General features: G+C 38.1%; 2 protein-coding genes across 3 annotated transcripts in view; one reads left to right on the top strand and one right to left on the bottom strand.

The window, feature by feature from the left end:
• hipk3b (homeodomain interacting protein kinase 3b) overlaps window positions 1–25,363 on the bottom strand; it is a 52,870-nt gene extending 27,507 nt beyond the window's left edge. For both annotated transcript variants that reach the window (XM_079620243.1, XM_079620244.1), the window contains exons 1-3: window positions 25,004–25,363; window positions 15,570–16,833; window positions 1,986–2,109 (exon numbers count right to left, since the gene is read on the bottom strand). In XM_079620243.1, coding sequence (XP_079476369.1) covers window positions 1,986–2,109; window positions 15,570–16,831 — 1,386 coding nt within the window. In that variant the 5' untranslated portion in view covers window positions 16,832–16,833; window positions 25,004–25,363. The remainder of the gene's footprint in view (window positions 1–1,985; window positions 2,110–15,569; window positions 16,834–25,003) is intronic.
• Window positions 23,619–25,762, top strand: part of drc9 (dynein regulatory complex subunit 9) — a 40,334-nt gene continuing 38,190 nt past the window's right edge. Inside the window, exon 1 of the mRNA XM_079620248.1 lies at window positions 23,619–23,637. The gene's annotated coding sequence lies outside the window, so the exon portion shown is untranslated. The remainder of the gene's footprint in view (window positions 23,638–25,762) is intronic.

Raw genomic sequence — 25,762 nt, 5'->3', positions numbered from 1 at the left:
GACATTCACTGGTGAAAAACCTTGTAAAGCCATTTGAGCTTGATTTAGGTAAAATGTTAATAATATAACATGCAAATGTCTTACCATACATCAAGCCAAAATACTAACTTTTGACAACAATTGTTGTCAATTCCAAATGCACTCATGGACATTTGTATTACTAATAGATGCCTTGGCACTTTAAAGGAGAACTCCGGCGCAAAATGAACCTTTGGTTTAATTACACATTGTTACCTAGTCAACCGTTATCTGAGATTTGTTTTCATGATTGTCGAATGTAAATAGTTTTATCTCTAAAAACAGTTTAGCCTATAACGCTAGTATAACGCTAGTATATAGGGCATTGAGTAAGTTATACATTGTTATACATACAGTCAAGATTTTATACATAGTCAACTTCGCGTATACAGGCAGAAGCCATCTTTGAAAAACAGTCTCTATCAGTCAATCTACGAACCGCCGATCCAAATGCGCTGGACCATATGAGATTCTACACAGTTCAGCGCATTTGGATCGCATTTGGATCGTAGATCGACTGATAGAGTCTGTTTTTCAAAGATGGCTTCTGCCTGTATACGCGAAGTTGACTGTATGTATAAAATATCTTCTTATTAAACTGTCTGGACACTTACACAGTTCTCAATGCTTCGGTTTGCATGTCGGGACCCTCATTATGCTACCGTGTTAGTGGTGGGCTATTTTTAGCCTTGTTAGTGGTATTAACAAGCGATTTTTATTTGTCATTACTCCATGCCCCATATACTAGCGTTATACTAGCGTTATAGGCTAAACTGTTTTTAGAGATAAAACTATTTACATTTGATAATCATGAAAACAAATCTCAGATAACGGTTGACTAGGTAACAATGTGTAATTAGACCAAAGGTTCATTTTGCGCCGGAGTTCTCCTTTAACTTAAATTCTTGGCACTTTATTTTTTATGACGTTTTTGTAAAAAAAAATTGTAGTTTTGTTCATCCAAATGGATCTAGAAACAGAGGAATCTGACATCAGGAATGTACATTCTGATCCGCCATTACCGGAAACCAAATATTGATATTCTTCTCATATAGTTAAAGCAATAGTGGTGTGATAATGGAGATGGATTATGCCCACCAGACCAAATTCTCACGGGCTTAAAAAGACATCCAGGCATAATGCAGGGTTATATACGGGCAGTAAGGGGCATGTAGCTTTAAGACTGACTGGAGCTCATGGCACCCGTTGGTATCTTGAGATCCATAACCCAGCTGCGATAACAGCCTGGCCAAGAGGAGGAGGAAAACCCATCAAACCCCCAGCTACTGCTATAAACCGCTGTGTCAAGTCAGGAGCTGCTGGGACTCTCCTTCCCAAACCCTACCCAGAAACACTGTTCTAATCTAGGCTTGTTTCAGTGTATCAATCACATATGCAGACACACAGAGACTTGGTAATGCCCCCTCCTCTCAGTTTCACCCTGGGGCATTCAGGGGCCCAGCAGCAGGAGGAGTGCGGCCCGAAAACTTGAAAACACTCAGACCATGCACGCTCAGACAGAAGCAGCAGGAGTGCACACAAAAAACACCCACATGCTGACACTTGTACGCCAACACAGACGCTAAGAAGCGGCCGTGAAAATTCTTCTGGAGATTGTTTGGGCCTGACAGCACATACCACGGCTCTGTGCTAAACAGATTACGTCAAGAGGAGAAATATGGAGAACTCCTGATCAAGAAGAGACACTCTGAGTGAGTGAGTGAGTGAGTGAGTGAGTGAGTGAGTGAGTGAGTGAGTGAGTGAGTGAGTGAGTGAGTGAGTGAGTGAGTGAGTGAGTGAGTGAGTGAGTGAGTGAGTGAGTGAGTGAGTGAGTGAGTGAGTGAGTGAGTGAGTGAGTGTGTTTTTGGTGAAATATGAGGCAGGTTTCATGAAATTTGTTTAAACAGGAGAAGAGACATGCTGAAAGAAAGGTGGATGCAGGAAGAGAGACATTTTAGAGAAATTACCTGGTCAAACTCGAGGGCTCCTGGGTAGAGGGGCCAGCCCAAGAAGAGCTCAGCAATCACACATCCCAGTGACCACATGTCTATGGCTTCACTAAAAGGCAGGCCAAGAATGATCTCAGGAGCCCTGAAGATGACAAACACCAATATGAGCAACATAAAACACACACACAAAAACAATTCTACCTTAATTTCACCCTCAGACTACGAACAGTGAGATCTAGGCCTCTGTATCAGTATGGAATTCCTGATTCAATTTAATTGCACATTGCACAAACTCTCAATTGGATGAGTTTAGGAACATCTCAATTACAATGTCCATAAGCCCGTCTTAATTATTGAGCATTATTTGTTTGTTCGGTACATTTCACTGAGGATTATTTGGTAAATCAGTTGCTCAAATCAGAGGGCTAAAAAAGAAACACCTCAGAAAACATTATAAAAATTCAGTTCATGACCACTTTAAAAAGTGATTGAACATACAATTATGATAATTTCTTTAAAAAAGACAAGGTAAAAAAAAAAAAAGATTCATTAATTTCACATGCATCTAACATGCATTTGCAAAGTATATTACATTTTATAACTGACTAGGTTATTTTTACAAATGTACTCTACAGCACTGGGCAGAGAAACAAAAAGTACATAGAAAAGGAAAAGGTTACCGGTACTCGCATGGACAATTCAATATTAATGTGAGGTGCATGTAATTTAGAACATTCTTTCCCATTTGTACAGCACACGCCCATAAAACTAATGTGATGCGTGACAGAGGTTCATGAACCTATTCAGCACAGACTCTGACATCAGCAAGACAGGAGCTTGCACTACCAATAATATTTTAGCGGATATTGGCGCATTAACTGTAAAAAAAAAAAGAGGCAAAATTTACAAGATCTATCTTGGATCAATATCAAATTTGTATTTTTACCCAGTCCAAAAAGGGGTGCACAATATAAAGGAAAAACATGAGTAAATAAAACATATAGAACCTTTTCTTCTAAGAGTGAGAGTTTAGTCTTCTATTCATCAACCTTAACCTACAACAATTTCAGTCGCCAGCACACCAAAGAGCCGGTTTAATTTTTTTATTTATTTAATTAAATTACAATGCAAAACTATATCTAAAAACATTTTGCTTTTGTAAAGGCTAAGGCAATACATATATGTAAGGCAAGGTATGTTAGTTTAGGATTAGGGAGGGTAGGATAGGTCTGATAATGTAGACATGGTAACACAGGAAGCCCAGTGACTCCTTAGCAACGAATCACCACGTGATCTCATTGAATTGCATTAAGGTCTTTCCGTGTGAGATCGAGACACTGCTACAGTCAGCACTCACCTCAGTAAGTCTGTCTGACAGATTACTGTTACTCAGAGCTTATATTTCAATAACAGAAGTGTTTGTCCTTATGTAGTCTGTCTAAAAACAGTGACATGACAACATAGGCAACATTTTTAGGCATCAAATGTACAGTACGCCTAGGAAAACCAAGACATTAGCTTAGCAACATGCTAACACTAATAAAGCTTGTTTAAAGTTCTTCCCAAGCCGTCAAACTGACGTCATCAGAGACACCAGAAACTGCAGGTGAAGTAGGCTAGTACATTTTCGGATTTGTATTAAAGATTACAAAATACATTTTTGTTATTTTTTTGTGAATCAACTTGCACCGATGCATTGTTTACAAGACTAGTTATGTGCACTAACAAAGTAAACGGGGTAAATTTTGAATTTCAGTTTCAGCCCGAAATATCAGTTTAGGCATAAATGCTAAATTCATGCGAACAGCTGAGGGTTATACTTTTTCTACTGTCCAGCACTCATTTAATAAAATCATAGTTTTTGTAGTTTAATAATCACATTACGTTGCATCACGATTCCAGTTTTTCCCACCCCCATATTTAAAGGGATAGTTCACCAAAAAAAAAAAGTGTCAATTTACACACCCTCATGTTGTTCCAAACCTGCATGTGTTTATTTCTTCTGTTGAACACAAAAGATGATATTTTGAAGAATGTCAGTAACCAGACACTTGACAGCACCCATTGTCTTCCGTTAACTGTCTGGTGGTTACCAACATTCTTTAAAACCAGGGGTGCCCAATCCTACTCCTGGCGATCGACTGTCCTGCACAGTTCATCTCCAACCCTAATCAAACACACCTGAAGCAACCAATTAAGGTATTCAGAGCACGTCAGGATCACTTGAAAATTAATGGCAGGTGTGTTTGATTAGGGTTGGAGATGAACTGTGTAGGACAGGCGATCGCCAGGAGCAGGATTGGGCACCCCTGCTTTAAACTATCTTCAAAATTATTATTTTTTGTTTCAGTGGTTTAACCTCTATTTTATAGAGGGGAGTGCTTTGTTGGACAAAAAAATATTTACCACCCTTTAAGACCTCTTAAAATAATTCTGTACGCTCAGCTCACAGAGATATTAGAGAATTTGGACTGTGCAAGTACAATACACATCTTTACTGATGATGAAATTTCACATGCACTGCATAGGCATACCCTTGTGTACAAGTAAAAAAGAAAGAAAGTAGGCTATACTTTGAGTTTTTCCATTTGTGTGGTGTGAATTAGTGGCCATTAACTGACCTAGAACAGTTTCAACACGGTCATACATGAGGTTCAATTTCGGTTCGGATGCTGCCTAGGAATGTGGCGGCCTATGTAGCATGGCATCCAACTAAAGTTTGAATAAAAAAGGGAGAACACATTGTAAGATTCATCTCAAGCTATACTTTTACTGTATGTGGGGAACTAATGTGCATCAATGTTAGACATGCATAAGCCTCCTACTACAAGATCCTTACATCAAACAAAGGAATTCAGAGAGCTTCCCGACGCCACCATGCAAAAAGCAGTTCAATCTCCACCAGCCGCAGGGTGATGATCCACTGCAGTTCTCATATATCTTCTCTCCCTCATAAACAGGTGAGAGCCAATCTATTAACAGCATCTCCATCCATATATCTGATCTGTCTTTGAGGGGCGGCACTAAATAATCACGGAAGTGAAAATATCTGCCTAGAGTGATTGCATACAGTAATGAAAATGGGTATTTTTGGAGGGCACAATACATGGTTGTGGTATATTTTTGTGATATCTCGCAACCCTTTACTTTTAAAGATTTAATGAAAAGTTTTTATGAGGAAAGAGTTCTGAAGATAGCCGAAGGAGAGACGCACAATTAAGGGCCAGGTCTACGCGCACTCAACTCGAGAGCGCAAGCCTTTCACTGTATACTCTTTTGGCCTCACATGGACAAGTGCACGGACTGTTGTGGAACACGGACAGCCGAAATATACTTTGGGCTTTATGCGGACTGAAGAGCATCTATTGCAAATGTTTGTGTGTTGGGAGTCATTTAATAAATTGGTTTGAATTACATACCTTTTAACCGTTTTATTTTACTTTAGAAATATATTTTGCATCCATTTGTCGAGTGCCTTGGCTTGATACGGTTTTATGAGCCGCATTTTCCCTTCATCCAAAGAGCACCGGGATACAGATTTTTAACTCCTGTGCAGACACCCCCAGACCCCAGGTTGTGAACCACTGGTGACAAACAACAGTCTGATAAATATAAAAAAAAGGATTGAAAGTTGCAGGTTCAAATTAACAAGAACCTAGGTTCCTAGTTAAGAATCCTAGGAAAAGCTACACAGGGTTCGTACAGATTTTTCGTACAGAGTAATTCAAGCACTTTCCCAGCACTTTCAAGCTGTGGTAGTCAGTGTTTTTCAAGGGTGAGGAAGCTGTTAAAAATAAAATATAGCCTAATACAATTTAAAGAAAATCATTATTCGTTATTGGCCACACATTGCAGCTTAAATGAACACACACATTGTGTCCATACACAATGTCTAACTGCTGTCTCAGCCAACCAATCAGACTCCAAGTACCAGTAGCCTAAATTAAATTTTAAAAATGTGTTGAAAAATTATTAAATTAACAAGCAGAAAGGGGGGAAGAGTGCAATAATCCTAAAAATTTGCCATTTTTAACTATGATCAATACTTTGCCAACAGCTAGGCTACATGTTTAAACCAGAAATAACATCGGATAAAATTAAGAACATTCATGTCATTAGAGAGAAAGCTCAAACTAAATGCTGATCTAAAATCAGCTCCATGCATAGTATGGCCTATATGATGCCATCAGTGCCCAACTATTTTTGTATTGGCATTCAAAATATCCTCTTGCCTCACAGGCTTACTTTTCATTAACCCAACAGTGGGACATGCAAGGAAACGTGCTTCTGCCCTATCATACAGTAGCTATACAGCACCTGTGGGCCTGTTCCCAGAAAATTTACTGAAGCCTGGTAATGAAAACCAAAGTCAAAGTAATAAATGAGTAATAAGACTCAAAGTCCATGGAGTCTGTTTAGTGGAAATATGGAAAACAAATTACCGGTAGTAGAAAAACTGCTTTTATTTTTTTAATGTGATTGCAATGCATAATGCAATAAAATGAAAACAAAAACTGCTTTTAAATACAATATAGGCCTATATATTTTATATATTAGCCTACTTTTATATAAAATAGACCATAAAGATAAATTATGTTTACTAAACATCAACACTTGATGCTGGTGGTGTAATTGTGGAAAAAGTGGAATAGCCATATCACTAAATTCTTCTTTTTGCGTTACACAGAAGAAAATTATACATCTTATGGGTTAATAAATGATACTATTTGCATTTTTGTCTGAACTTACACTTCAAAAGTGAACCGTATGAACCCTGACAACCTTTTCTTTACACAATCATTGGTTTGTAGAGGGCCAATCATTGGTCTCACTTGTTTCGGTCCTCTCGCATGAATGTGAAACCCAGTATTTTGAGGTCTTAACGTGCAATCTGTGAAACCAAACGCCCATGCGTTACTTCAACATGATCCCTGATAAGTAGGCGTCATGAACCTTGTGTGGTGAAACTTTAAGGAAATGTCCTTGCTCATTCTAATGTTAAGTTTTCTCTTGGTAAAGAGCTTTTAGCCGAATGCAAACAGAAATAAATCTATCAATTTGGCCTGCTCGATTACGGACGTATTGAAATCACGATTATGTAACACGATTATTTCACATGACTTTGGGAACGTGTTGCATTTATTAAAAAGACACCTTTCAACAATTCATAAAAAAAAATCTAAATTTGAACATTTATTGTACTTTTTGAACTATTAAAATAAATAATATAACAGATAGGCTAATACTACAATAAGTATTTTAATAATTCCCGCAGGTCTACCACATAATGCTGGAAATTCCCCCGCAAACATTTATTCACTTTAGCAAGTAGATTGTATGAGTAGCCTAAATGAATCCAGAGAGATTATAAAATCAAATCAATAATTTTATGTCACCAAGGCTGACAGTAACCAGCAACCACAGAAGCTCTGTCAAATGAAAACATCATAAGAGTAGACTACTTTTCCACAAAGCTCACACTTTTTTAAGTAATAAGCTTAATATGATAGTATATTTTGAGGAAAAAGAAATGGCAAGCTAAAATCTCCATTGGAGGTGTGGTACCTGAGGATAATAAAGAACTTTTGAAACCGAACACACTGATTGTCATGTTCAAAGCCCTATAATGATCAACCTTATAACCATCATCGAGGAGGTTGAATTTTTTTTTTGATGTAATTACACAAAAAAAATGCAATATGAAACCTATTGGTTGATAATAAAGTGAGTCTCACAGACAGGTTGGAACTAGACGGCAGCCCTGCCGGGAAAGTATTCCGCAGAGACCAAAGGAAATTCCCGAGTAGCCTACTCTTCCACTGAAAGACTTAAGTGTCTTTACAAGACAGTGTATAGGAAACTAAACAAGACTCCTTCCAGATTAATTTGGTAAAGTTTCCAGAAAGCAGGTAGATCTTTATATATGAAGATTAAGAAAACCAAACAGCAAAAAACAAAAAACAAAAAAAAAACACCTGGAGCATCTTCTTCAAACTCAAACCAAAGCCATGTCTCCAGCATGGCTCAACATGGACACTATTAGCAAACAGAGGCAACCTGTCCAGATCAAGCAAACGGGCAGAATCCCCTTTCATCACAGGACTGTCATCTGAAGTCATGGTGGATCATCAAGATTTAGCCTAGGCCTAACTAACATTGTGCAGTAATATATTATTGTCATCAAAAAACCCTGAGAGTTTTGGACTACAAAAGGCCTCAGATTTTATGAAAACCTAAATCCATTAATTTCACCCACTTTATTTCCGTATTCTAGTTTACAGCTTACAATGAAAGAGGAAGATAAGCGGTATTTTTCTGAGTCACATACTAGTTTTCTCTTTTGATATCACTTCTGGGAAGTGCAACTAAACAAAGACTAATACAGAATCTGATCCCAGGAGGGGGTGAATTCTTAACTCTGTGACCTTGTGAGAGGGATTCCCATAAAATCCTAACATCTGTGGTCTACTTTCAGTATTCTGAATTAAAGGACACTCCCAGTTCTAAACAATATGTCTAACAACATGTTGCAAACTGGTCCCTGTTGAGTTGGTAGAGGTCAAACAAGATTAGCTGAGTGAAGAGACAAGTAGTCCTAGAAAGAAAAAAATGTATAGGCTATGCTTCAAATATAAAATATTAAAACCATTCAAAAATAAATATTGGGTTCTAAAAAAAAATAAAAAAAGGTTCAACATCTTGTCTATCAGACGTATTGTCTCACTGACTGTTTACTTCAGTAAGCTTGAGTTTTTTTTTTTACTTAGTAGTATTAGTTGTTTGTGATATTGAAACAATTGTATCAAATTACTATATCAGGCATACACAAAGAAAGGAGGTAAGGTTTCAGTGAATTAAAGTGTTGTTGATATATAGCGGAGACGCTGTGTGTTTGGATGCGAAGACAAACCCGCTTTTGCTTTCAGAGTTTAATATTTATTTATAAAGCTGTTCTTGAGCCTTACAAACCCCAAAAATTACTTGTGCATTTTACAAAAGACAGCTTCCTGAACCTGGAAAAGTACAACACAGACTATATATACAAAAATGACTAGCTACTCTGAAACGTTATGCTCAAGTCGTGCTTGCAAAGTTGGTTCCGATCAATCGTCATTTTCAGAATCCGACTCAGGCTCAAACTAACAACGCTACTTTTTCCTCCACTGTCCTTGCCGAGTCCTGATCCTTGAGAACACATCTCAAACAGGCCTTGACAACACTAAGAATCCTTGATATACTACATTGGGTTTGGTAAGTTTGGAAAAATAATATTTTGAATTTTAAACTTTGACTTTGGTTACAACACATAGATAGGATTGGTCGTACTTGAAGAGTCATTCAGATGTTTACAAAAACCCAATAACTTACTAGTACTACTTCACCTTTAAGCTCACACTCACAGAGGAGAGCAGATGATGTCAGAATAAAGGGGATCCTCTAGATTAAACAGATTCTTTTTTCCCCCACTATTACATTTATAAGACAATTTACTTTGTTCATCTAACGGGACACAATTTGATTGCCCTTGTTTGCCATGTTGCCAACGTTATAAATGATTGATGAGGTAGGCTAAAGTTTCCAACTCAAACAGAACATGGTCAAAGAGATACCAAGTCAACGGCTATTCATGCCAAATTATCATGGAAAAAAAAACCCAACACGAGAAGAACCCGTCTCTAATACACTGGCTCCAGAAGTTCTTTTTCATCACTTAACGCGACAGGATTGATGTCATATCCAAATTATAAGTCACACAGACTATATTTTTATATCTTTTTTGTCCTTTTTGGAGCTTATTTACATAATTTCAACAAGCAGCAAACACATTCAAATTGCAGACAATTTAATTTGTTTGCCATTTTCATAAAATTCTGATTGCATTTTTAATGAAAGGTTTGGGGCTAAATTTCTGGGATTGCTGGAACACACACCCCCCTTTTAAATTCCTTTCTATCTATATTCCCGCTTCTAAAAGCAACAAAACAGCTGACGCTGGAAGACAGTGACCTTGACTGAGCGCTAAAGTGATCACTAGTATTTCGCTCTGCCTTATTTCACTTTGACTGCCAGCACACTTCACCATCTATAGAAGTCAAACTGAGTTGGCCATCCTCCCATCAGCTAATTTTAGGTAGTAGTTTCCAGAGTGAAGCCCCCGCAGTGAGTTTGAGATAACTCTCCCTACAGCAGCAGAAACGGGGGTGAGATTGGATCACTTTCACGTGACATGGGTAGGTTTTGGTTTAAAGGGTGGAGAAAATGTATTGAACAAGTGTTTTGGCAATTCCATGTTTATTATTTATAATCATATCTAAATAGTTCTCATTCTAAATGGTTTAAAGGAATATACTTGAAAAAAAAAAAATATACACTATATATTTGGGGTGTAATGGTTCTCTGTAAAAAAAAAAACTGAACCATATTGTTATCCACCCAGTTTGGCACACACTTACATTGCGGTTCATCTTAAATCTGACAACATCTATAATATGGTTTGTTGAAAATAATGTGTTAAATAGACAGTTCGGCTAATGCATGTTTCTGTCAATGAATAGGCTGCGCATTCTATACTAAATATATTTAGGATACTGTTTTTCATACAAATACCATATAAACCATTTAGTTACATTTAACCATGGTAGTGAGGTGCTATATGAGTGGTTTTTACTGTGGTTGTCTTGTCATGATAAATCAATGTATGCTATGGAAGACCAATGGTTTAATAAAACTCAAAGTCAGAATATTACAATTTTACCATACAAATTAAGTTGCTACCATTTTTACAGATGTTACTGTTTTTTTGTTAATGAACATAAATGTACATCTGCATCCTAGCTCAAGCTGCTACTACTACTGTCAACTCAAGCTACTGAAACACAAAACATGTAATATTATTAATATTTCAGCCGGTAGCAAACTGTGCCAAAGATATGTGCCATCAAAGTTAGGTAACACAATCCTGTTTCATGACTTTAAACATTATCAGCCTTTAAACTTGAAAGAAATTAAAAAAAATGCACAAAATATCAATCATATATCAAAAACCTTCAGACACCAATCAACAAATTGTCCCTTTAATCATCCTACAGGGCTTGAAATTAATCGTGAAATTGATATGGTATGGCAAAAATATATAATTTGATTTCAGACAGGATCACGATCCACAATCTTATGACGATTCTTTTTCATGTTGGTTTTAAAAGACTATTTTGCAAGTCACTGAGCAGTGCAGCCAAACTTCCCTAACAAGTTTTCTATTTTACCTTAAAGCTAACAAAAGAAAAAAGAATGACAGCATTTAGGCCAAAGTAGGTAAGGGCGATATGACCAAAATCTTATTTCACTTTATTTTATTTCATTATTTTATCTTTGTTATTAAAAATAACAACAAAGATGCAAATTACAAATAATTATACAAATACAATAAATACAATAATAAGTTACTATTTTCAGTTAGAGAAGGTATATTTACTGTAACAATCATTCAAGTAAAAAACTGAATAAACAATGTAATACAAAACTATATAGATTTTACTAAAGGAATTAAATATAGCTACATTGGCAAAAGGTTTACATTGTGTCAGTGGTATATTAGATATGATGTGCATTAGGTCTTAAAGTGACAGCAGCCTAATATACCTGCTGCTGTCTGTTTCATTAATGTTAATCAAACAACAAAATACATAGAGAAAAATCACTCACTGCTCTTGTCTTGACTGAATCATTTCAGTAGCTTTAAGAGTTTAATTGCAATAAGACTTGCGCTGTGTGACAGGCTTTTTGTGTGTGAGAAAGTTGAATTAGCAAAGCTTTAAAAACGCATATGCGGATAACAACATTTTGTCATAGTGAAGAACTGAAATGTCACGTGAGCGTAAACGATATCGCAGAGTTGCTAAACATGCTGTGAATGTACGCCGCGTTGTATAGCTAGTAGGGCTGCACAATTAATCGAATTTTAATCACGATTACGATTTTGGCTTCCCACGATCAAATTCGCGTGATTGTGCGATATTTTAAATGCGTCATTCTGTTCATAGAACGCTCCATATAAAAGTTTTTTTTTTTTTTTGCAAAGCCAATCTAGCGCTGGCTCCATGACGAGCCAATAATCAGAGTAGTTCCCTGCACCGCACAGCTTAGTTTCTAGATGTAGAAGCTAGAATGTTTTGCCGGACTGGACAAAAGCGAAGCGAACTGGGCGAGATGAGACGGTGTGTGTCTGCGCACGATAGAGACCGAGTGCGTCTGGGCACGAGAGACCGAGGGTGTCTGCGCGCGAGATAGACCGTGCGCGTGTGTCTGCGCGCGAGCGATAGTGCGCGGGAGACTTCAAATAACAATGACAGAATTTTATTCACTGACATCGGGATCCCGCTTACATGGCTACCTTCCAAATAAATTGACACTAAATATTGATTTAAAAAGGAGTGTATTGATTTAAAAACGATTGTATTGCTTCCGTGTCCATGACAACGCTCTGTTTTTCATGGCAACGGTGTGTTATCAAGAAATAACAGACCGCATTCTACATTAGAATTTAACCAAGCCATGAAATAATAGGTAATAATAATTATAACAGAAGATAATATCTCTAGTCTATCCTAATAATTATTATAAATACAATGTATATAAAATATAAATACAATTTAAAATATTAATAAATTATTTATTTTTATACATTCTGGAGATGCACTGAATTTTGGTGAATAAGAGGACCCATTTTATTTTGATGCACATATTTGTACATTAGCAGGAAATGTAGCACAATATGGATGTAAAAAGCAGTTATAATTAGCCTATGTGACAAATCAACAAGTAATCGTGATAATTAATCGTGATCTCAATATTGATCAAAATAATCGTGATTATCATTTTGGCCAAAATCGTGCAGCCCTAATAGCTAGTATGTTGGGATGGCAGAGCCAGAGCTGCAACTGATAGAATGTGCACTGTACTACCGTATACAATCTCTCGAATAGGCAGATCGTGAAGACATTTTAATCGTTCAGAATCTTATATCGTGATATCGCACACACTTACTTTCAGCATTATTGAACACATTTTACAATGTTTGAATTAATTTCATAGATTTCCCCCCACAAACCAAAAATATCAGTCAATAAGTATATAAACATTCTGTGTTGGCCTAGCTTTCAAGGGTTTTAGATGTAGGGTTCTCACACTTTTTGTACAATGAATCTCTATGACATTTCCATGGAAAAGTTAGAACGTAAAAGAAATTTGAAGCAAAGAACTGCATGAAGAACAAACGTACGAAATATCACACAAATGGGAGAGTTTAATCAAACATCTGAGATGGACATGATTTCCAGAAGCATGGGCATGTTTAAATTACTTAGAGACATGGCTGAAAATAAGATTCCAAAGATGGCAACCTACACCAAGATAGCAGAATGTGATGGAATCATAAAGTTTAGCTTTATACTAGCACATGCAGATGCTAAAGCAAGTCAATTTCCGGTATTACTTGTGAAGTAAACTGTGCACAGATTGTGACTTAACATGTAATCCGGCAGGCAACAGCAGAGGCTTGAGTGGATTAGTTACCCACACCTATGCGATTACACCAGTCATCAAGCAGAACACAGGCCGAACTGACAGCTAATCAAATGCGCTTTCCTCAATCACTAGCTTCTATGTACTGATTAAAATGAGAATGGCGCTTCGGCCACATGAAAAGTTTTACCTGCCATAACAGTAGTGCTGAATGCTTCTTAGAGAGTTACACAAAACTAAACTAAATTAAATAAAAACTATCATGTTTAAATTTTGATAATTTCACACTACTTGCAGAATGTACCTCTAGTAGCAGCAATACTTTAAAGGGGTGGTTGAGTATGATTTCACTTTTCTAACTTTAGTTAGTGTGTAATGTTGCTGTTTGAGCATAAACTACATCTGCAAATTTACAAAAGTCAAAGTTCAAAGCAAAGGAAGATATTTGCTTTTAAAGAAAAGGACTACAACAAACGGCTGGTAGGGACTACACGACATTCCTCCCGGGTTAGTGACATCACCAACCCTAAAATGTACATAAACCCCGCCCCCAGGAACACAGAGTCCATGTTGAGAAGAGGAAAAGTTGTTGTATAAGAGTACATTTGTGAGTCAGCTCAAACTTTAGCATCCATCTTTTCACATGCAATAGAAAGTAACTCTGTGTGCATCTCACAACAGTTCCTATACGAGCGATTTATAGATTACCATGACAGAATATGCTAATTATAGAGATAGTTAACTCCACATCAGCAACATAAATTCATCAACTAACCATTCAGAGACGTCCTGTTGCATTCTACATGTTGTCACTTCTTGAGTCTCTCCATCTTTGTCTGACTCCGGTAACGTTTTAACATTAAAGGCAGAACAGTTTCTGTCATTTTAGTGTGTCTGCGTGAGGTAATCGCAGCTGCTAACACACACACACGAGCTCTTGAAACCCCGCCCTCTGCAGCAGCTCATTTTCATTTAAAGGGCCAGACACAAAATGGTGCTTTTTGCAAACCCTCAAAAAGTGTCAACTTTAACATGCTATACAAATATCTGTGAGGTATTTTGTGCTAAAACTTCACACACACACTCTGGGGACATCAGAGATTTATTTTACATCTTGTGAAAAGGGCATTTTACCACCCCTTTAAAACTCTATGAACGTTCCAGCATTTGTTCCTTCTTTGTATAAAGCGCTGGATAGTCGAATGAGGTGTGCAATGTATGAGGTGAAGAAACAAACAGATCTAATGGATGACAAAAATCTAAATTGATGGAAGTTTGTGACAGGAGGTTTACCTATAATATTATAGCAGATTTGTTACCCACCACAAGCTTTACCACTGCACAAAAGTAAATGTAAAAATATTTTTTGTTTTAGTTAGACAAAGTTAATTCTTTGTCTGTTCTTAATTTTGCCAGTACATCAATGTGACATTCAAGGCATTTCCTTTGATGCATTCAGGAAACAAGATGGAGCAAGATGATCTTACAATACAAATAAACCAATTTCGCCACCATTTACAACATTCAAACTGAGGTTGACAATATTTACAAAGGTTCCCTGTGTTCTTAAGTTATTATTTGATTACATATGCAACAGGGCTCTAAGAAAAAAAATCATCTATTTCCAATTTTTACCCTATTGTACAAAGTACTTCCAAAAAATCACTTCCTTTCCCATGGCGACGTGAGAAGAATTGTTTAGCCCCTGCCTGTTGCATTGTGGGGTCAAATAGTTCTACAGGGTCAGTGTAGCTTTAGAACACAAGGGAAATTGTTTTACATCAGTTACATCATTTCCTGACTGGTAATTCCACAAGGACTTTAGTTGTATAACACAGACAGCAAGAGATTTTAGAATGTTTTCAATGATCTATTGGTGAGAAAGAAGGACGTTCTTCAGAATATTTTTTACAGAAAATACAGATCAATGTCCAAACAGAACAACTCTGCCGAACTCAAGAAATGTAACATTCAGTATAGTGACCAAAATATTAATGCAATAAGTGCAATTAATTGGCCATTGTGAGATAAAAACCATCATAAATTTCAGCTGAGGACTATTTCAGCCTTTTGTTTACATACCTGTAGTACCGTGACTGGAGGTACGTTGAGCAGACTGCTTTGGAGACGTGACTGGCTGAGCCAAAGTCTATGACTTTCACTCGGTAGGGCTGCCGTACAGGGTCCACCAGCATTATGTTCTCAGGCTTTAGGTCCGCGTGAATCAGTCCCATGGCCTTCAATTTTTTTAGTGCCATGGCCACCTGCTGAAGAATGGGACGGATTACCTTCAGAGGTAGCGGGCTGAATTTGTTTTGCTTGAGGAAGTCGTACAGGTTCTGCTCCAGCATCTCAAACACAAGGCAGGTGTGGCTGCGGTGCTGGAAACACTCGAAAGCTCGCACAAGATTATGCTCGTCTGCATTCTCACTGCTGAGGCGGGCCAGGATGCCCACCTCAATCTGGCCCTGTCGTGCATATGATGGATGATTCTTCAGGATCTTCACTGCCACAATATCACTGGTGCCTCGTTTCCAGCATTTCACAACCTGGCCGAAAGTACCACGGCCGAGGAAGTCTAATACCTCATAGGTGTTCTTCAACGAGCAAAGCAACTCATGCTGCACCAACTGGTAGTCTCCATCCCCATTTCTGGAATTTCCACCTTGCTTTGAAGGCCCTCCACCGGCCGCCGCTGGCACTGCAACCGGTGGGTTTCCCACGTTTGATTGCAACATTGCAGGTAATATTGACAGGTCCTCGACAATCTGCATGGCGCTCCCCAAGTTCTCAAGCTCCCCACTCTTACGTTTCAGCCCGCATCTGTGGGAGCTGTCTTGCAAGTTAAAACCTCCACAGTCTTTCCGTTCACCCTTGTCCTCTCCTCCACCACCTTTACCGTCACCTCCACCCTGTCCTCCACCTCCTTCTTGACTGCCGCTTCCCTCTCCCCTACCCCTTCCAACTGCCCCTGTAGCTCCACTGCTGCAACCCCTTCCTTTGTCCTTGTGCTCTGGCCCCTTTTCCTGAGAGGAGATGCCCCCTTTTTGCTGCTGGGTCGCTGTGGTTGTATGCTGACGTTGCACGCCGTGTACAGTAGCCGTCTGCAATGGAAAATCCTGCTCGTGGTGTCTGCCAATCACAGAATCTTGTGTCTTCAACGAAGTTGTGAGTTTTGTCGGGTAAGCAATGCCAAGGGTTCTACCATTCAAGTAAGTCTGTGGGTAGGCCCTCTCATGGTAAACACAGTTCCTGGGCTCGACTTTGAGTTTCTTAACACTACAAAAGGCACTTGTCTGAGTTTGAAAAACATGTGGTGGGTAGACCAAGACTTGTGAGGCCATACCTGTGAACACAAGAAAACCAGATACAGATCATGTTACAGTTGAGTTTTTTGAAAGAAAAAAAATCACTAATTGTAGCATTGTCAAAGGAACACTTTCATTTTCAAAGAAAAATGTACATTTAGGACTGGATTCACACAGAATGCATTTCTGCTGTTTTAACTTGAGCGCGTGTTTTTAGAATGCCATGTTATGTGTAGTGATGTGTGTGACGTCTAATTTCATTAACGTTTAAACTGAAAATTTGCAGCCGACTAGTCTAAACCTCCCTCCTATATGGGGCAACTTTTTGAGCAATCTTGCCAAGCGATTGTTGCTTGGGCACTTTCCCATTGAAAATGGACAATACATTTCTATCTGGATAATTTAGATCGGTCGTGGGCCCTGTCTCTCATCTGGTTGCCCGTTGACGGCAACATTGCTCAAAAAGTTGCCCTGTGTATCATCACCTTTAGGCCTATAGGTAAATAAATGTTCTGGGGTAAAATGTATTTTGAAAAAGTACACCAACCCTGTCTATAAAAAGTGAGAGAAGAATATCACTAATAAATAGATGGACAAGATTATGATGCACATAATTCTTAACAGTTGTATTCAACTTAATAATAATACACAATAAAACAATATACAAAAAGATTTGCTAAAAGAACTGGGTGCTTGTTCGGTGTCGGTTTATTAGATTTCTAAAATGAGTGACAAGCCAAAAAAAAAATCAGTAAGTACAGTCTGCAAAACTGTGGGATTGGATTGCAAAGATTGTGAGTTTGTGGGTACAGATTGAAAACCGAAGGTACGGTTTACAAATCTGAGCGCATGGATTGGAAATTCATGGGTACGGTTTATTAATCCATGGGCGCAATTTGTTAAACCCAGGGAATCATTAAAGAATCTGTGAGTATGAGTTTATAAACTGAGGGGACAAATTGCTAAACTGTGGCCACGGATTTGTGGGTCTTGTTTTTTTTCTCCAACAGGTGACTTCCCAGGCTCCGTACACAGTCGACTAGCAGTATAGTTTAATCGACTAGTAGAATAGTCTCACACTCTTCCGTCATGTGCGAGATGCGAGCACAATGGTTAAATATGTCCGTCTAACGTGTTTACATTGAAAAACTGAAAAAGTAGTGCTCAACCGCTTTCCGTGTGAACTGCCCCTAAGACTGATCAAATAATCTGCCTTTTATCTTTCAAAATTCCTGAACATTGATATACCTGGTCTCTATTCAATAATCATTAATAAAATGTCTAGGCTAATGTCTGTAGAGGTATTTTCCTCAATTTGTTGTGACATCACCATGAACTTAATGTAAACAACTTATGTAGGGTAATCGATCCTACTGAGTACAGTGGCTTGCATCATCAGGCTGACATCATACTTGACCTTTGCCCCTATTCTACAGCAGCGAGCAGCCAATGACAAGCCAAGAAAATGACACATTGCAGCAGAAGGTTGAGTTCCTGCCTCCAACACCCACCAAACCTCTTTCCATTAACGCTGTAAAGAGAAACAACTAACTGTTCACAGGTTCAAATGACCGTTTCATATCGGTTTCCATGTGTCGAGGTCTATAGGCAACAGCTGTTTCTAAATAAGCATTAGTGGGGGGGAAATAGACACCAAAGGAACAGCAGCATCTGTGCTTGCATGTCTTGGGTATTCTCAATAAGTGTCAAATTTAGGAAGTACTGTCTATAAAGGCCTAAGCAGTAATAGTGATGCTTTCCTTAGCAAACAAACACCAATAATAAGTTATCCACATTGACTTAATGTCAATGCAAAAATGCATTATGCAAAGCTAACTGCTGTCTTTGAGTCAACAGTTGTGACTATTTACACTGAATTCTGCTCTGGGGTCAAACCTACCTTAGAATTGTACACCAGGAAAAAAAATTAATGAATTAATGAGGCATTTATATAGCTCTTTTCATATGTACTACTGTACACCCAAAGCGCTTCACAATCATGTCGGGGACTCTCCTCAACCACCACCAGTGAGCAGCATCCACTTGGATGATGCGACGGCAGCCACAGTACAACGACGCCAGTGCACTCACCACACACCAGCTATAGGTGGAGAGGAGAGAAAGTGATAGAGCCAAATTAGTGGATGGGAATTATTAGGAGGCAATGATTGGCAAGGGCCAATGGGTGGAATGTGGCCAGGACACAGAGGTTACACCCCTACTCTTTACAAGAAGTGCCATGGGATTTTTAATGACCACAGATAGTCAGGATCTCGGTTTAACGTCTCATCTTAAGGACGGTGCTCTTTGACAACATAGTGTCCCCTTCACTATACTGGGGCATCAAGACCCACACAGACCACATGGTGAGCGCCCCCTGCTGACCTCACTAACACCTCTTCCAGCAGCAACCAAGAGGTCTCCCATCCAGGTACTGACCAGGCTCAACTGAGCTTCAATGAGCAACCAGTCTTGGGCTAGAAATGTTAAAAGAAAGGGTACAAGATAAGAGTGTATTTTCAGCAGCAGACCAACACATGACCACAATTTTGAAAAGTCACTGCCAATTTCACATTCATTTGGCTGACATCCTGTGCAAACTGTGTGGCTTGTCCAATTCCAGTGCTTCCCACAGGATTTTGTGAAACTGTGGTGGGTGGACCTTGGTCCCATTTTGCACTTTTTAAAGTTAAATGAATCAATCTGGTGCACTGAGAGTTAAAAATGAAGAGCTCCAACCAGGCTTGCTACGATAGTTGGTGTTACACGGTGTCCAGTCGCAACACCGGTTTCATCGGTTGCCCACCGCACCGCAAAAAAAAAAAAAGTTTACAAAGTATCGCAATATTACGCAGTATCTGTTTTTTTCTGTCACCCGTTGACAAGCGTTCATGCTCTTATTAATGTGAATGCTTTTAAACCATTCAAGCGTGACAAGACTAAAGAGGCCGCGCTGTATAAGTCCTGTCTATTACACACACACTTGATTAATGTTAATCAAAGAACAAAGGTAAGAGATTATATTACCGGTGCCAGGAGGATTATTATACCGGTAGCCTAATAATCATGAATGGACTCCGCTATCTTTTATCACATCTCCGGCAAATGGCTTATTCGTGTAAAAGAAAAACTCTTCATGAAGCGCAGTGGAATTCAGCGACCTAGGCCTATGTGGCGTTTCCTGGTGGATCGAGGTTGTTCGTCAACTTCATTTTATACGTGCAATTCACACGAGCTCTAAGCGCATGCGAGACTGCTGCGAGTAGTCAAACTTTATAAATGAAACAGAAAATCAGAGGGAATCATTTCTTTAATGTACTTTTTTTTTTTTTTTTTACATCCGAGGAGGGGAATTCCTCCTTAAAAAAAAATGCCACAGAAAAGGGAAGAGGAAGTATACTGAAGTCCCCTGTTTTCAAGGAAATCCAAAAATGCAGGACAAAATTCCACAATCCAAGTAAACAAATTATTTGGGAAAAATAAGTGAGGAGGCCATAGCAGGGCTGGGTGACAGCGCAAGGATTAGGATGAACAAAACAGTATCATTTATGTATAGGCCTAGTTTTATACAAAGAGCTGAAGCGCCAGTAATTTTTGTATTTAAAAACATGAGAAGCAGTGGAATGGAAGAAAACCCAAAGTCTCCAGACATTTTTTTAAAAAGTAGAACTTATATTCACTTCACATGGCTTTCTAAACATGCGGCTTTATTGTGTGAGATGCGAGTGCAACGGTCAAAGATGATACACAAAGCAATAATCAGAACCTGAGATTATCAGTGACTCTGGACACATGGTTTGTTGTACACTCTTGAATAGAAATCATTCTAAAAATAGAATCCCTGTCGCACGTCACTTATCGCTGCCATGGTTGTTTAGGACAAAAACTCTGATTAGCACGGGGAAAAAAACATCTTTTATCTTGTGTCACAGTGCGCCTGGTTAGGACACTGTGTAACCAATCACTAGTGACTAGTTGTTCATTTGACAAATTTACAATTCCCACCTGTACAGTACTTCAAGAGGCCCGTTCCAAACACTTGCTAAACAATAATCAACTAAATGTTTACAATTTAACTTGACACATAATCAACTCTGTTAAAGAATTTTTTTTATGAGTGTTCGGAGAATACGGAGGAATATCACGATTGTGGATGCCAGGCTTTAAACTGAATACTTATAGCCTATATGTTCATAATGTCCCAGACAGTGTTCCAGAAGATTTTTCTTTCTTAGCCTAAATTTCCTTTTGCATTTAGCCTACTAGTTTGTTTTTACTAGTATTATACTAGACGAATACATTTTTTAAAACCTGTAGGCTAAATATTTGTTTTATATCGACTGACAGGTGAATAATCTACATCAGTCCGAAAAAATAATAATAGCACATCTCTCCTCAAGTCAAGCTTCATGATTTTTCATTTCATGACATTTATTTTACTTTTTTTTAACACTGATGTCCATATCATAACTTGTTTATCATGGATAATATTAGGGTTCAAAGCTTTCTTCAAATTCCTGACCCTAAGTATAGGCTAAGCAATGGAAACAGTGATAATTGGCAAACACCAACAGTAAAGCAACTTTAAGAAACAGTCTGAAAGTTTTTAGGGCTAGGACTTGAAGGGGGTCCTGTGGAATATATCTAAATGTTTAGTGATTTCTATACAATTAAAGTCAGTGGGGTTGCACCCCATTGAAACCATTGCATGGTCAAAAAAGCCGAAACATTTTTAAAAATCAAAAAAGTAATCCAGGTTTGGATCAACATGAGGGTGTGTAAATGATGAACGAAATTTGATTTTTGTGTGAACTATCCCTTTAATAACTGACAAGAAACTGTTAACACCATGTTACTTTATAGTGGGAGGGGCTGAATCTCAAACCAAGGGTCAAAAAGCAAGGCGATCAGTGATCTGAACGCATGTACAAGAATGCAAGGCCATAAAACAAAAAATAGGCTAGTTTAGATTTGCATCTTTTCCCATACTTTCATTTAAAAACAATACAGTGTAGATGGGGATAGAGACAAACAACAAAGAAGGTAATTTCTGAAACATCCCTTAAAATGTAAATTCCACTGAATCATAGCACGTACTGTAGTCAGGTCTATTTTGGTCGCAAGCTTCACCACAGTGAGTAACACAGGCCGGAGTGGGCCGTTGGTGTGGACATGTCTCTGCACTCAGCAGAACTCAAATGGCAGTCAGGCTATCGTGTGACTCCTCTATTGAACTTCCCCCGCCACTAAATGAGCTCATTCTTCAGAAAAAGCAAAGCCCTGCTGATGAAAACAGCCTTACCCAGAATACCCACAATATAACAAGGAACATACAACACTTGATCTTTATCCTGGAGTTGCCTTAAAACAAAAACTAGCTGATTACAAAATCTCACAGATATAGCCTAGTTCACCCCTAAAATGTCTATTTATTTATAGTCATGTCGTTTTAAACTGATATTCCTTTCATTCTTCAGTGGAACACGTACAGTGAGTGTGTGAAGATTATCCTGGGCAAGCGCATGAGCATTGATGTTGTCAAGCACCATGTATTAAGTTATTAGTCACTGATAATTGGGCTGTTAAACAGATAGGCTAGTTCACAAAAAAAAAATATTTACTCACCCTCATTTTATTCCAAACCTGTAATACTTTTTCTTTCTTTTGTGGGACAAAGAAGAAAGTATTGTGACGATGTGAGGATAAGTAGCCTAAACGATGACATAATTTTTATTTTTGGGTGAACTGTCTCTTCAACTTTTGTACCTGGAGTCAGTTTGTTGAAATCAAGTCCTCATGAAATCAAAATTGGCCCCATTTACTTCGTTAGTGCAAATTACTAGTCATGTGGTGAACAATTAATCTGTGCAAGTTAATATGCAAAAAAAAATAGTTTGTCATAGTAATCCAGTGTTTCCCATTATTGATTTATTTGTGGCGCACCACAATATCAACATTTACCCCCACAAATAGATTTCAGTGCTTCCCATTCATTAACTGGACTGTAGCGGCCCGAACATGCATATCGAAACCTCTCATAATCAAACAAAAGCTCTTTAATGTCATGTTTTGCGCCATTGCTGTCAAACAAACTAAAATTGAAAGGGTGATATGGCTTTGTGTCCTTTAATCAAAAGACTGTCTGTTTGCGCTGCGCAAAGAGAAGTGCACACTTCACTCACATGATCAGCATGTGACCAGCTTCACGTCAAGTTTAGCGTGCATTTGGGAACGTAGTGGGCACCGGTTATGCATTATTTTCACATTGCATAGTTGTACCTGAATGTGTCGCTTGAATTCTGCAATTTCTTGAGATGCAGACATGTAAGAAGAGGCTGAGAATTAGCTGAACATATAACTAGTTACACTTAGCCTACATTTTAAAATCTTTATTTGAATATGGCAACATTTTATCTTAAAACCTTTATTTGAATTCTATAATATTTCTATGATTAAATCACTGACAGAGACTCCTCCCCCATCAGCCAATCACTGTGGTCATAGTTAATAAGCGTGTTGACATCATCCATAGCAACGAGGTCAACCCCGCTCTTTCTTTTAGCTTAAGACATCTGGATATTCCTTAGTTAAAGTTAGTCACAGCAGCTTTGTGAACAGGTTTTAAGAGAACACTCTTAACGAATAACTTTGACTGCCATTTAGGAGAACTCTTAGTGGTAAGATAAAAAGTTTTATGATACAGCCCCAGACTTATAAATCTGATGTTATGACTTTTCTGAAAAAAAAAAAAAGGTTGTCAACCTGTTTGGTTACCAACATTCTTCAAAATACCACAATGTGTGCTCAGCTAAAGAAAGAAATTGATTTAATTTAACTTGAGGGTGAGTAAATTACTTAAATTTCAGGCGGGGGGGGTGATAAATCCCTTTAATGTCCCAAGTTCTTACTCGCTTTCATTAAAAACATTTTTTTTTTTTTATAGGATAGCCTATTGTTCAAATATTCAATGTTTGTGTTAGAGGAGTGTCATTTGGTTATGGTATGACATGAATTACATAAGATTTTCATTTTAGGGTGGTCTTTTGCGTTATTTCTTCTGTCAAAATAATCATTATCATAGTCTCTCGTTTTATTTTGACAAGGCAAACAGCCCTCACTTTAATCAGACTTTAAAATATCTGGCAAAGCACTATGGGTAATATTAGCAACAACCCACATGAGTTTTTCTCATGCATAGTAAATGAGTCTATTTTTATTTAACACTTGACCTATTCCACTGCAGATGCACGATGCCTCAAAACAACCTCAATTAGCACTTTAAAAAAGTATCTAGACTTCTCAACAAGACACACAAGAACTAATTATATTTTCTCCATATTTTGTTTTATTTATTTCCATTTTTATGTACAATTTATATCTTAAGTAAATCATGTTGTCAACACTTTGACTTTCTCTAAACTCAGTGGTCTGTGCAGACTTGTTTGGATCTATTTGGTCAACAACATTGTGTGTGTGTGTGTGTGTGTGTGTGTGTGTGTGTGTGTGTGTGTGTGTGTGTGTGTGTGTGTGTGTGTGTTTAAAGATTAAAGGTTAAACTGCTGGAACAATTGCTCTCTACTGAAACTTATTTACATATAGCAATGTTTACTTAAAGTTATACTTGTTAAAAATCTGTAAAATGCAAATTTCAAACAGTTACAAAATCATTAGCAACTGATTCATATCCACACATCTATCGACCATTTCTCTCTCTCTCTCAAAATGTACACAAATCCATTTATCTTCCTTAAATGTAGGCCTACCCAACTTACTACATTGGAGGTTTTACCTATTCTATGACGTAGATGACCAGATCATTCTATTTACCATCAATAATTAAAGCAAGAGATAAATTAGCTTAAATTCCTATTTTACTGGTTAACGTTACATACAAGAGTTAGAAAGAACCTCAACTGACTAGGCTGTGCGTAATCCTAGTGAGCCGTCTAACGTTACCTAGAGACACACGAATGATACCTAAATCAAATCGAATTTTAAAACGTTCGTATTATCACAGGTACAGTCGAGGATTCCCATGGCGCCTATGGAGCCAGAAATGCTGTCTATAATGTAGGCAACTCACTATGATTTGACACACAACAATGCGTTCATCCGTTTTTGTTTGATTGTGTTCCATAAACAACCCGAGTTAGTTCACGATCAACAATAAGGGAGAAAAAACCCCACTCCGATTAAAAAAAGACTCACCTTTCACACGAAGTAACAGTAGATATAATCCAGGTCTTCTCCGATCATTTTACACACTTCAACTGAACTCACAGCATGTAGATGTGTGTGTCTCATACTGCTGCCATCTTGTCCACAGCACCATCACCCACATTTTACACCTCAAAAATCTCAACAATACACGCGATCCACGACACAGAACCGAGTCCGGGGCATTGCAGTGATGCTCGAGCTCTGATTTTGGTGGTATGGGCGGTGGAGCCCATGTTGTGTGCGGGGAAGAGCAGCACTGACAGTCGATATCATGTCCCCACACTCACTCACTCTCACTCAGCTGCGCGAGGAATGTTTGCTGCTTACGTCACTGCGTCAGGCCGAACTAATCGAGTGAGGAAAGAAACAAAACAATCGATGTAGACATGACGGCAAACCTGTTCAAAAATAAATAAATAATGAAAACACCACTGTAACCTTAGTTACGGCGATTCACAATACATATTTTACAGGTTGTTGTTGTTGCCAATGTAAAATTATAATACATAAGATCTCCTTAAAACACTTATAGCCTAATTATGATGCTTTTAGAGTCATTTTGATCTGATATAGCTACATTTCTGTAAAAGGGGGTGCTTAATTATGGATGTGCACTTGTGGTAGCCAGGCCTACTTCAATTCTTGAAAGTTTTCTTTCTTTTTTTAAATGATAGGCCTACTTGCATAATATAATACAATAGAAGCTTAACCGAACTGCTTGACCGCAGTAACAAACCTCATTGGTTC

Source organism: Phoxinus phoxinus, assembly GCF_949152265.1.
Source record: "Phoxinus phoxinus genome assembly, chromosome: 8".
NCBI classification, from domain to species: Eukaryota; Metazoa; Chordata; class Actinopteri; order Cypriniformes; family Leuciscidae; genus Phoxinus; species Phoxinus phoxinus.
Note: the sequence above shows the minus strand (reverse complement) of the source record. Positions and strands in the feature narration are given on the sequence as shown.